Source organism: Coregonus clupeaformis, chromosome 12 (assembly GCF_020615455.1).
Source record: "Coregonus clupeaformis isolate EN_2021a chromosome 12, ASM2061545v1, whole genome shotgun sequence".
Classification (NCBI taxonomy): Eukaryota; Metazoa; Chordata; class Actinopteri; order Salmoniformes; family Salmonidae; genus Coregonus; species Coregonus clupeaformis.
The window spans coordinates 26,198,091-26,210,882 of record NC_059203.1 but is presented as its reverse complement, the minus strand read 5'-3'; the positions used below and the strand labels follow the sequence as shown (position 1 = coordinate 26,210,882).

The window sequence follows — 12,792 nt, the reverse complement described above, 5'->3', positions numbered from 1 at the left end:
AACGCTCATATTAAAATCCAATAGTATTCACTAAGTTGATGATTTCAAATCACATTGTATTGGTCACCTACACATATTTAGCAGACGTTATTGTGGGTGTAGCGAAATTCTTGTGTTCCTAGCTCCAACAGTGCAGTAGTATCTAACAATTCACAACAATACACACAAATCTAAAAGTAAAAGAATGGGATTAAGAAATATATATATTAGGATGAGTAATGTTGAAATGGCATTGACTAAAATACAGTAGGAATACAGTATATACATTTGAAATTAGTAAAGCAGCATGTAAACATTATTAAAGTGACCAGTGATTCCATGTCTATGTACATAGGGCAGCAGCCTCTAAGGTGCAGGGTTGAGTAACCAGGTGGTAGCCGGCTAGTGATGGCTATTTAACAGTCTGATGGCCTTGAGATAGAAGCTGTTTTTCAGTCTCTCTGTCCCAGTTTTGTTGCACCTGTACAGACCTCGCCTTCTGGATGATAGCGGGGAGAACAGGTCGTGGCTCGGGTGGTTGATGACCTTGAGGATCTTTTTGGTCTTCCTGTGACATCAGGTGCTGTAGGTGTCCTAGAGGGCAGGCAGTGTGCCCCCGGTGATGCGTTGGGCAGACTGTACCACCCTCTGGAGAGCCCTACGACTGCGGGCGGTGCAGTTGCCGTACCAGTTGGTGATACAGCCCGACAGGATGCTTTCAGTTGCAAATCTGTAAAAGTTTGTGAGGGTCTTAGGGGCCAAGCCAAATTTCTTCAGCATCCTGAGGTTGAAGAGGCGCTGTGTGGGTGACCATTTTAGATTGTCAGTGATGTGTACTCCGAGGAACTTTGAAGCTTTACACCTTCTCCACTGCGGTCCTGTCGATGTAGATCGGGGCGTGCGCCCTCGGCTGTCTACTGAAGTCCACCATCAGCTCCTTCGTTTTGTTGATGTTGAGGGAGAGGTTATTTTCCTGACACCACTCTGCCAGGGCCCTCACCTCCTCCCTGTAGGCTGTCTCGTCATTGTTGATAAGCAGGCCTACTACTGTTGTGTCGTCTGCAAACTTGATGATTGAGTTGGAGGCATGCATGGCCACGCAGTCATGGGTGAACAGGGAGTACAGGAGGGGGCTGAGCTATAGTCAATGAACAGCATTCTTACATAGGTATTCCTCTTGTCCAGATGGGATAGGGCAGTGTGCAGTGTGATGGCGATTGCATCGTCTGTGGATCTATTGGGGCGGTAAGCATATTGAAGTGGGTCTAGGGTGTCAGGTAAGGTGGAGGTGATATGATCCTTAACTAGCCTCTCAAAGCACTTCATGATGACAGAAGCGAGTGCTATGGGGGGATAGTCATTTAGTTCAGTTACCTTTGCTTTATTGGGTACAGGAACAATGGTGGACATCTTGAAGCAAGTGGGGACAGCGGACTGGGATAGGGAGAAATTGAATATGTCAGTAAACACTCAAGCCAGCTGGTCTGCAAATGCTCTGAGGATGCGGCTAGGGATGGCGTCTGGGCCGGCAGCCTTGCAAGGGTTAACACGCTTAAATGTCTTACTCACGTCGGCCATGGAGAAGAGAGCCCACAGTCCTTGGGAGCAGGCCTCATCGGTGGCACTGTGTTATCCTCAAAGCAGGTGAAGAAGGTGTTTAGCTTCTCTGGGAGGAAGACGTTGGTATCCGCGATGTGGCTGGTTTTCCCTTTGTAATCCGTCATTGTCTGTAGACCCTGCCACATGCGTCTCGTGTCTGAGCCGTTGAATTGCGACTCCACTTTGTCTCTGTGCTGATGTTTTGCCTGTTTGATTGCCTTACGGAGGGAATAACTACACTGTTTGTATTCAACCATTTTCCCAGTCACCTTGCCGTGGTTAAATGCGGTGGTTCGCGCTTTCAGTTTTACACGAATGCTGCCATCTATACACAGTTTTTGATTTGGGTAGGTTTTAATAGTCACAGTGGGAACAACCCTAGCAGGGGTACTTCCTGTTTGAGTTTCTGCCTATAGGAAGGGAGGAGCAGAATGGAGTCGTGATCTGATTTGCCGAAGGGAGGGCGGCAAATCAGATCACAACTCCATCCTGCTCCTCCCTTCCTATAGGCAGAAACTTTATATTTAGGATAATGTTTTACAGCTTTGTCATTCTATTATTTATTTTAAAATCTTATTCTATTTTTGAATATACTTTAATTGTGATAAGGTCACACCGAGGGCCAGAGATCATTACATACACCTGTGATAATCTGAAGTACACAAAAAGGCCACTAGATGCCATCTGATAAAATTCTATATATTCCTTGAAAGTTACAGAAATTCTGGTAGTTTACTGGTAGACTTAGAAAGTTTCCAGTAATATACCCTCCCTTTGCAACCCCAGTCAGGGCCCTGTTTGAATATTGCATACTTCCTCTCTTCCTAGAAGTAATCAATGCTCTGAAAAACATTTTCTTGTTCAGTGAAGCGCAGTAGGTTTGCAATTCAATAAACTGCAATTCAATAAAGTGTCTTTGTCTCCTTACCCTGATCTTAAAACACAGGGTTGGTGACAATGTCATTGTGTTGGAACTTTGGATGCCAACATGGTGACCATTGAAATTCTAAGCATCAACCCAAGTTTGCTGAATTCTGTCTTTATAGCGTTACTTTGCAGATACTTCTGCACTGTAGTCATGTACTGAAGGAGATTGCCACTAGTTTTTATCTAGTTGTTTGCTGGTCAGAGGTCTTCAACAGTGAGAGAATCCAGCATTATAAATGCATACTGTAACTGCCCATGCTCTCTTCAATTCAATTCAAGGGGCTTTATTGCCATGGGAAACATATGTTTGCATTGCCAAAGCAAGTGAAATGGATAAACAAAAGTGAAATAAAAAGTGAATAGTAAACATTACACTCACAAGTTCCAAAAGAATGAAGACATTTCAAATGTAATCTCTTCTCTCGCTCTCTCTCTCTCTCGCTCTTATTCTCTCGCTTGCTCTTATTCTTTCTGTCTATATCTCTTTCTCTCTTTCTCTGTATCTCTCTCCACCCCTGCTATACGCCCACAGACCTTTAACAGCAGACTGCATTTCTCACCTAGGGAAACCTGGCCCAGAAATGTTGTCAAGACGACTGCATTTCCAACGGCGACTCTCTGTGTCATGGTAACGGGAGACTTCACTGTGGGAGGTTCATTAGGAGGAGGGGGTTCATGTCAGACATGAAGAACAGAACAGCTCTAATGCCACCAGCTCTAAGGCCCAGGCATCTTAACTAGAGGAGAGGAGAGGTGGGTATGCTAATAGATAAGTTCAACCTGCTCACTACAACCGCCCACTCACGTCTCTTCTCTGTTTCTTCATGCTTTTGTTACAGTTTGTTGACTGACACTCAAGTTGAACCCGAATGCTCGTCACAATACCCATAACCCAAAGAATCAAGATGTTACTGAATAGCCTTTGTCTGGTTCTTCACAAACACGCTAAATAAGATAGGTTTGGGTATGCATTGGAATGACACAAGCACCCCTATTCAAAGCTGTCATTTATTGTCTTTCAAAATCGTTTCTTTGAGAAGAATTGTTGGACAATGCTGATCGCTCAGAAAATGGAATTTCCCTACCTGTGTATAAACCAGACAATGTAGACAATACCTCAACAGATGGAAGCTATCCCAACCCCAAATCCTGAACATCAGAGGAATTCAATTATACTGACACAAATAATCTGATGAATCATACGTTTTCCCCTCACATCCCTACCTCTTATGGGAAAAACACCAGTCAAAAGCCTATAGACGCTAGACAGAACGCTTTAAAAATCGATTTTTGGATTGGAGTTTATTGTTAGATTGACTTGGCGATTTGAGCATATATTAACATGTCAATGGCAGAGCATGATTTGTGTCTCACTATTTGAGAAAGGGGGGAAAAAGAGTGCCATTTTGTCTTTAGTAGTGTGACGTTGTGTGTCTACGTGACTGTAGCCTAATTAACGAAGGGTGTGGGTTTATGTGTGAGGTCAGCTAGTGTGTGTGTGTCAGGGAGGGAGGGGGATAATAGGCTAGTGTCACCCTCTCTAGGGGCTAATACAGTAAGTGTCTGAGGAATCGGGGAAGACTATAGCTGTATCAGGGACTATGTAAGTACACCTTGACACCTTCTCATTTCCTACAGGTAAACTGGCTGGAGATCTGGAATTAGAATTGCCCATGACACTGACTAGAGGTCCTTGATTTTCAGGTGTTTGTAATAACTTAGCTTCAGGAATTTGTTATACATTATGTAGTGAAGTGTGATTTTAGTAACTACATAATAATTACTTTGGTAACTCATTTTAAATGTAATTTGTTTATCATTACAATTCAACCATTATTTAACTTTACATTTACGTCATTTAGCAGACGCTCTTCTCCAGAGCGACTTAAACATGATCTACTATTACCATGTATATCTGCATGATATCATTTTATCTATTAAAAAAAGGGTTTCCCAAACTGTGGGTACTACAAGGGATACGCAAGCAAACAAACTCTAGGCTGTACTTGTAACGACTCCAATAATTACTAAAAGTCAACACGCCTTTTTTGTGTTGTCTGAGTGTTTGATTGATGATGAACAGATGAATACCTGAATGATGGATGAACATTAGCATACCGGAAACTTTGCTAGCTAGTTTTCAAAAGAATACGCAGAGACATAATAGGTATACAGATAAGAAAAACAAAGTGAGTTTTGAGGAATTACATTTTTTTGTGTGTGTGAATGTTTGATCCCTGCAGAAAATGCTGGTATCCCAGAAGCCTGTGCAGTCGGTCGCTGTCATGGTTCTCGTAGTCTTCACAGTCAGTCGCTGTCAGGAGAATGAAAGGTATGTGACTGGTTCCTCTAAAGCAGGGGTGTCAAACTCATTCTATGGAGAAATGAGAGACGTGAAAATAAAATAATCTCCTTTATCATATTTCTATCACACTGTTGTCTGAACACATTACTGTACTCCTCTCCCTCCCTGCTCATATCTCTGCCCTCCTCCACCCCTCCCCTCCTCTCCTTTCCTCTCCTCTCCACCCCTTCCCTGTCCCCTCCTCTTCTCTCCAGCAGGCGAGCGGTGACAGAGCACCAGCTGCTGCATGACCGTGGGAGGACCATCAAGAGCCTGAAGAGACTCATTTGGTTGTCCAGCGCCATAGAGGGGCTCGACACCGCCCAGACCCGCTCCTCCTTCCTGCTGTCCCCCGCTGCCCTCAACCCCATCCAGGGCTACACCCCAGGCCTCTCCCCTGCCCTCAACCCACACCCTGCTGGCTCTCAGTCTGGGGAGACCAGCAACAACCACAAGGGGTCAGTGGAGAGACTTATGAGAAACTTATTCGACCCCCACCTCATGGAACTCTCTGAAGGGGAACCATAGACCTCTCAACTCCCTAACTACACTGCACACATGCCCAGTTACCTACCCCAATGCTTCCCCAACCTCATACACTCATTATTTGAATGGAAATGATAATCAATATAGTCAAGGTGCTCAGAACCTTCTCTATTTCGAATTCTGTGTCACTGTTTTGAATGTCAATGAGTATGTTAGGCTACTGAAAGTCTGTAACATGGACCATGTCTCTTCTTTATGGCTAGCTGCTTGGAGCCTGTTAGATTTGGCATGTTTTTCAGCCATCAGATCTCTGTGAAGATGTACTGTACAGTCAGAGATGTAAATGTCAACTAGTGCTGTGTGCAACAATGCATGGTCGTCTCATTCAAATACATTTTCCTTATCTGCTGATGATGAGTTCAGTCATTCTTAATTGATTCTTAATTTACTCCAAAGCTCTCTTACATTCTATTATATGGCTTCACAAGAACCGAGACACAGAAATAGCTGCAGATTGCTTTGAATCCCCTGACTCTGATGGTCGTTAACATATACCCAGTGTTTTAGTGCCTTGATGAGTTGTTATTGTGTGATGAACAATCCACAGTCTTTTAATAGAACCACTCTACTCGTGAATGTAGGCTGACTGGGTCTCAGCATTCTGAGTCCGGAACGCGAGACTAGAGCAGTGCTCTCAAGAGTAGGCTAGAGCTAGGCTTTATCTAGATAACTCAACAACCAAAGCTTCCTGCTCTCAGTTCCAAAGCTTCCTGCTCTCAGAGATCCATCGATTCTTACTGGGCTTTCAACTAGTAGGACCAAAATAACACTTTAAAACTCCACACTTTATTTTCACTTTGTGTATAAATAATATACTTTGCTTCAATTTCTATAGCTAGGTCTATAGAATCTTTAAGTTAAATAGTGTGCTCAAGAACCATTACAATCGTTACTCATTCTTTCTGTAAAAAATGACAATTTTTATCATTCAATCACGATTTAAAATGAACACCATCAAGAAACAAGAATGTTTTCTTGCTAAAACAAAACGTGGAAAACAAAGATATTGAACGTATCTCATCCAAACTCACAAAAGTAAAATTGCTCCTAATAACAATAACACAAATTTCTGTTAATTCTCTAGAACGTAACAGTCTGGGTTATCATTATTAACAATATCTATATGAATATTCATACAAAGAATATCATTCTAGCCCCCTGAATGTTGCCGTTGAAGAAGCAACATTAGTGCAGATATGAAAAACGATTTGTGCAGATACAGTATGAAACATCCTTCGAGGACACAGAAGGAGAAGGACAAATTATTACAACTTCAAATGTAATAAAATAATAGATCATTTATAGTTGAATTATAACCCACGAGTGCATCATTGCAGAGCCTTCATCTTGACGTTGACAATTAATCCACAGATGAACTAGCAGACGTGTCCTGTGAGGACAACTCCAGAACGGAGAGTGGAAACTAGGACAGAGAGTTCCATTTGGAGAGGGAGGAGGAGGAGCTTCATAAAGGCATTTGGTGCAGGATGGCTTGACATACAAACTGCTCACATCACTGAGGATGCTGGGATAGTGGAGGTGGCAGGTGAATTCTAGAGAGAGAGAGAGAGAGAGAGAGAGAGAATATTGACACCAACAGCAACTCAAAATGAATTGATATCGCCTCATCAAAAAGATAAGAAGAATACTACACATCTCATGTTTTGCTGACTAACCTAAAAGGAACTCTAACTAGCCTTTAGGGCTCTATTCAATCCGTATCGCCTGATTGAAATTTAAAGGCAATGTTTCTACGTTAGCGGTGGCTGCATATGCCGGCACAATCTGACATTTACATTTCTATTGTGCAATCTGTAATGCTGCAGCGATACAGATTTAATAGAGCCCTTAGACTTTCTCTGAGGATCAGAACCCCAGGATTGAAGCTAAGCCTCCAGTCTTCAGCACCATTTCTCCTGAATGTTAGCAGCTGCCCTCATTAAGCAGCAGTTCATCAGCCAGGGGAATAACAGTAACTGTATCTGTTTGTCTTTCTCTTTGGGGTCACCCTCATTAGCTTTATTGCTCTGGCCTATTGGGCTGGCCCCTCACTGGCTTTGCATAAGAATATGTTCCATCTCTGAGATCATCTCTGGGATCAGTCTTGTGACTGCATGTGTCTATGTGCACCCCTACATACCTGCATGTGAAGAGTTTATTTCCAAAACTCTATACCCACACATTTTTTACATGGTGTTTTTTCATCAGAAATGATTGCTTATGGGTACCTTCATGCTTGTGTAATATAATAGTTATTTGTTACACTTCACTGTGTAAAACCTAGCAGTACTACTTTTTATATCTGAGAGAGAGGCGGATATATAGCATTATGCAAAAAAAACATGATTATTTGTCTCTATGAAACCATGAAGTAACAGATTTTAAACAGTGTATGTAATTGAACAACCCCATGCCATGATTAGATAGTGAAAAAACACACCAATGTCTTTAATAATTTCTTGAAACAATAGAAGCTGATTTACCAACATTTCTGAAAATTGATATCTAGCTTTTTTGGAATGAAACTCTTCATGTGTATTTAGCCTGCATAAGTGTGCATATGTAGGCCTATGGCATGCATGCATATGTGTGTTCCTCTCCCCTACACTCACTGTGATCACTGCATGATGTCGGCCAGTTTCTCGTGGTAGTACTCATAGTTGTCCTGGCAGTCCTCCCAGGGGGTGAACGTTAGGTCGTCGTTCTCCACAAAAGTATCCCAGACGTAGGTGAAGTCCATGGGCTTCATCATCCTCAGCTTGCACCCCGCTTGAGACAGAGCATTCAGCCCCGCTTGGATCTCTTGCTCCTCCCACTCAAACAGCCGGGCTGAAAAGAGGGTCATCTTGACGGTCTTCCTGGCCCGGAGGGCCTCTGCGATCTTAGCCGTGCAGGCCGCACAGGGGCTGGATGACATGTACCTGCGACAAGGGAGGGGGTAAAGATGAATTAGGCACATATGATGAGGTCATAGAGAGGGTTCTAATCTTTTCATTAAGTGCTGCTAACCTCCTGTGAAACGGGCCACAGCTATCTGCGTAGATACTGTATGTATGTATGTATGTGCGTGACTGTGTATTTGACAGATAGTTACCAGGTGACAGTGTATTTGACAGATAGTTACCACGTGACAGTGTATTTGACCGATAGTTACCAGGTGACAGTGTATTTGACAGTTACCAGTTGACAGTGTATTTGAGAGATACGTACCCGGTGACAGTGTATTTGAGAGATAGATACCAGGTGACTGTATGTTTGAGAGATACGAACCATGTGACAGTATTTGAGAGATACATACCAGGTGACAGTGAATTGGAGCAGGTTATAGAAACGTACCAACAGACAGTGTATTTGAGAGATACGTATCAGGTGACTTGACTGTATGTTTGAGAGATATGTACCAGGTGACCGTATATTTGAGAGATGCATACCAGGTGACAGTGTATTTAACAGCAGGGTCGTAGTCTGGGAGAGTCTGGAGGAAGAAGGCCTGCTCAGCGTGGGCTCCTGAGTGTTCATCCTCCAGGTAACCTCTCATCAGACCGTCATCAGCCTTCCCCTTGTCCACCAGGTAACCTCTCATCAGACCGTCATCAGCCTTCCCCTTGTCCACCAGGTAACCTCTCATCAGACCGTCATCAGCCTTCCCCTTGTCCACCAGGTAACACAGGAACGTCTTGTTACGACCTGACGAGTACTCCACATTCTTGAACTGGAACTTGAATTGGAACGGGTCGATGCGGTCCCTGGATGGAGAGGGAATAGGGGGATGAGGATCGTTTAACGAATGGGAGAAGGGTTCTCTATCGTCAGTTCACTATTCAAGGTTATGAACATTTTGCCATCCCAAATGTAATTGATTGTGTTATAGTATGTCTTATTATTATTATGAAGTGTTTATTCTAACAATAAGAATGTTATACAGTTGTCATTACACTCCTATATCAGACAGACACTCAAACTCCATAGCTTGCATATGAAATATTTTCCAAACCCTCAGGTGTACAGAACTCAACCTATCTGTCTGTCATAACAGCTCTTCACATGTGCCTATCCTTAGATAGTACCCCTGTTACTGTAACATGTGTTTCAGTTTGCTTCTCTCCCACAAATATTTACACAATGGAATCTAAAACCTGTAGGCAAGATGCCCCTAAGTACACTCCTGGGGGCATTTTACCCCCTGGATCAGTTAACTGTCTGTGTTGTTTAAAAACAGACAAACAAAGACACACCAAAACAGGGGAGCAGAGGGGGTGGCTGCCTGGCTGGAACAGCAGACAGATGAAAGAGCCGGCAGCACGGCAGGGCAGGGTACAGCAGGCAGAAAGAGGGGAGTACAGGGCTAATTTTAGCGTGTAAGCGCTGCCTAGCGTGAAATGCCAGCTCTATATTATTAGCCCTCTGACTCAATGGCCCACTTCAACATTAACCATGGCAGGCCCAGCAGGGCTTTGTGTGGCCCGCGGCAGCGGCCAAGATAACCCCACTGGTACAGTACATGGTCAGTACTAACTGCACAGGACAGAGGTATAGTACTACACTATCTAGCTATAAACACAATTATATTCACAAACTCTGATCTTCACCCTTATTATAGCCCTATCCCTAAGCCGAAAACAAGAGCAAATAGCTTATACTTGTGCTCATCAGTTTGGAACATATTGCCACTTTTTCCCTGTCTAGTAATCATCTAGGCAGTTATATTTGGTGATGTGGTCAGATGGTGATAACAGTCACTTGAATACAGTAGTTTTAGTGCCTCACTACAAACTAGAAGAAGTGCATACTCTAGCCTCGTAAAACTACTTTTATAATATTTTGTTCAAATCTGTCACACCTCTCCAGTTCTTACTCTCAAGAAGGTATGTTCAGGGATTCTGGAAACCTGACCAAGTACAAATGTTTTGATTATGAGACAGCCATTTTGAAAATGGCAGAGCCGAGTCATGTGTGTGTCTAATGGAGGCTTTCAATGGATGGCTAGTCAACTGTGAACTGAATCCTCCAGTAATCATTTAGTAATCCACAGGCTCTGTCCACAGAGAAGGCTGAGGGTTGTTGATTGAGCCTGTCCTGTTTTAAGAGGGTCATGTTTTTGAACTTTTGAGTCTTAGTCCATTAGTCCCCTAAGGCTGCGTTTAGACAGGCAGCCCAATTCTGATATTTTTTCAACTAATTGGTCATTTGTCCAATCACATCAGATCTTTTCACATCAGATCTTTTCACATCAGATCTTTTTCAGAGCTGATCTGATTGGTCAAAAGATCAATTAGTGGGGGGAAAAAAGATCAGGTCTCCTATTAGTCAGTCTGGGTTCTACCAGACATGACACTGACAGACACAGTGGACCTGTCCCAAAAGATATAGGGAATTCATCCTTCATTATTTACTTGTTCCTTTCCTATATGTTGTCATGCTGGTTTTGACCAATTCAGGACCCCTTCAAGAAAAAAACAGATCTGAAGTTTTAAAATCAGGAACAACACAGATAATGGTGGTGAGTGGCATGTATTACACATTGTTTATCCCTTTGATTTCGTAACTATGTGCTATACAGTACATATTTCATTTTGTTGCAGTGTCAACAAATTTAACCCCCAACACAGTTGCACCCAAAGGATGACAACAAATCCACCAGATGGTGGGGTGATAAAAACAAAGCCAGATGGTATTTCCATACCCTGGGCCGCTCCAATGACCTCTGAACCAAGACTCTCACATCTCACCCACCCTGCATAGGATCCTAAACACAGATCAACTCAGAATGGAAAAATCCCTCAGAGCGGTAACTGAACCAAGCCCCTCACTGCTGCAACATGATCCAGCACGCTAACACACCAACTCACAGGGGATGAACCAATGACTGTGCAACTTTACAGCCCTCTAGTGGTCAACCAATGACTGGGCCGGATGGAATTTGTGGAAGCACATTTAAGCCCCCAGAAATACATTGAAATAAATGCCTGTGGAATTTATTTAACCAGATTCTACCAAACATGGAAACATACACTATCATTGATTAGATAAGCAGACAACACTGTGAAGGTATTGAAAACTTTCGGTCTGGCCTTATCAATGAGTTTGAAACTATCTTAAACAGTATACCTTCATTTTGGATTTAATTTGACTTTATGGTAAAACTCAGTGGTTATGTTCCTGCCTGATATTTGACTACTTATTTTAGAGTGACACTGCTGTCACAATGTTAAGTCGTATGGACAGTCACAACAAAACCACTGTGGACGTTCCAGTGTTTCACAGAGTTCTAGTGTTCAACAGAGTTCTACAGTGATCCACAGCATTCTAAACCCATTTCCTTCTGTCACGTTGGAATGACAGTGGATCTTTCTCTCCATAATGAGAGAAGCAGCCCTCACCATCCCTCTAAAGGTCATTTGGCAACACTTCAGTTCTCTATGCCTACTTTGGTAACAACTATGGAATTACTCAGCTATACATATTAATTGCAGATTAATATACAGTTGGAAACAATACATGAATGGTGATTCCATGTCACTTTATGTTTGACCCCAACATAAAGAATGCAAGCAAAGCAGCAGCAGACAGAGACATCCAGTACAGACATACACACACATAGTATCTGTTGTCACCCACCCTTTGATGATCTCCCAAGGAGGCAACTCAATGGGTTCGTACTCTCCATTCGCTCCGTTAGCTTTAGCCTCCGCCACCCCGTTAGCCGCTTCTTTATTAGCTGTGGCTCCCTCCTCCATTGGGACCTCTCCGTTCCCCTCCACCTTCTCCCCAACCACCAGGACCTTTTCCTCTTTCTTCACTAAACTTGACTTCACCTCCCTCTTCATCTCGGTCTTCATCTCTTTCTTGACCTCCACTGCTGTCTTTGTCGTCCTCTCTATCTTCCTCACCATCAGTTTGCTGTTGGCTGCAGCGCCCTTCTTGTCGGCCATGGTGACCGTTTCGGGAATGGTAGTCCTGTGAGTGAGTATGAGGTGTGTGTGAGTGAGATATATGAGAAGGGGAGGTGGCTAGGGTCCGGGGGTTGAAGCAGAGATAGGGAAAGAAGACAGGAGGGTTACAGAGAGAGAGAGGGGAACAGGGGGTAGCAGAGAGAAAGCGAGAGACAAGGAGAGGAGGTGAGAGAAATAGAGAGGAGTGGTAGCACAGCGAGAGAGGGATGAGGGTTACGGGGCAGGGGGAGAAAAAGGAAGAGACAGAGAGAGACAGAGAGAGAGTAGGGATAAGGGGGACAGACAGGGACAGGGGAGAGGTGGTGTAGACAGGCAGCTGCTGCTCTAACTCCATCCAGGTCTATTAAAAGACCCAGGGGGGAGGGGGTCGGCCCTGACTCCCCCCTGACTCACCCCTGATACCCCTCTGTTGTGGCAGGAGAGAAGGTAGGGAGGGGGAGGGAC

At 43.6% G+C, this 12,792-nt stretch overlaps 2 protein-coding genes across 4 annotated transcripts; one reads left to right on the top strand and one right to left on the bottom strand.

Annotated features, from left to right (window-relative positions):
- The first annotated feature begins 3,053 nt into the window (after positions 1-3,053).
- Positions 3,054-6,080, top strand: LOC121578137 (parathyroid hormone 4-like). The gene is made up of 2 exons (XM_041892262.1): positions 3,054-4,837; positions 5,068-6,080. The coding sequence occupies exons 1-2, from the start codon at positions 4,752-4,754 to the stop codon at positions 5,375-5,377; spliced, it is 396 nt and encodes a 131-aa protein (XP_041748196.1). The 5' UTR covers positions 3,054-4,751; the 3' UTR covers positions 5,378-6,080.
- A 79-nt stretch (positions 6,081-6,159) lies between these two features.
- LOC121578136 (C->U-editing enzyme APOBEC-2) lies at positions 6,160-12,586 on the bottom strand. Of its 3 annotated transcripts, none has more exons than XM_041892261.2 (5): positions 12,014-12,586; positions 8,972-9,141; positions 8,827-8,926; positions 8,008-8,316; positions 6,160-6,948 (listed from the first exon to the last, which is right to left on the bottom strand). In XM_041892261.2, the coding sequence occupies exons 1-4, from the start codon at positions 12,325-12,327 to the stop codon at positions 8,013-8,015; spliced, it is 888 nt and encodes a 295-aa protein (XP_041748195.1). In that variant the 5' UTR covers positions 12,328-12,586; the 3' UTR covers positions 6,160-6,948; positions 8,008-8,012. The 3 variants fall into 3 exon arrangements, with proteins under 3 accessions (XP_041748195.1, XP_041748194.1, XP_041748193.1); XM_041892260.2 differs by having other exon boundaries at positions 8,827-9,016; positions 9,062-9,141; positions 12,014-12,584; XM_041892259.2 differs by having other exon boundaries at positions 8,827-9,141; positions 12,014-12,581.
- Between the last annotated feature and the right edge of the window lie 206 nt (positions 12,587-12,792).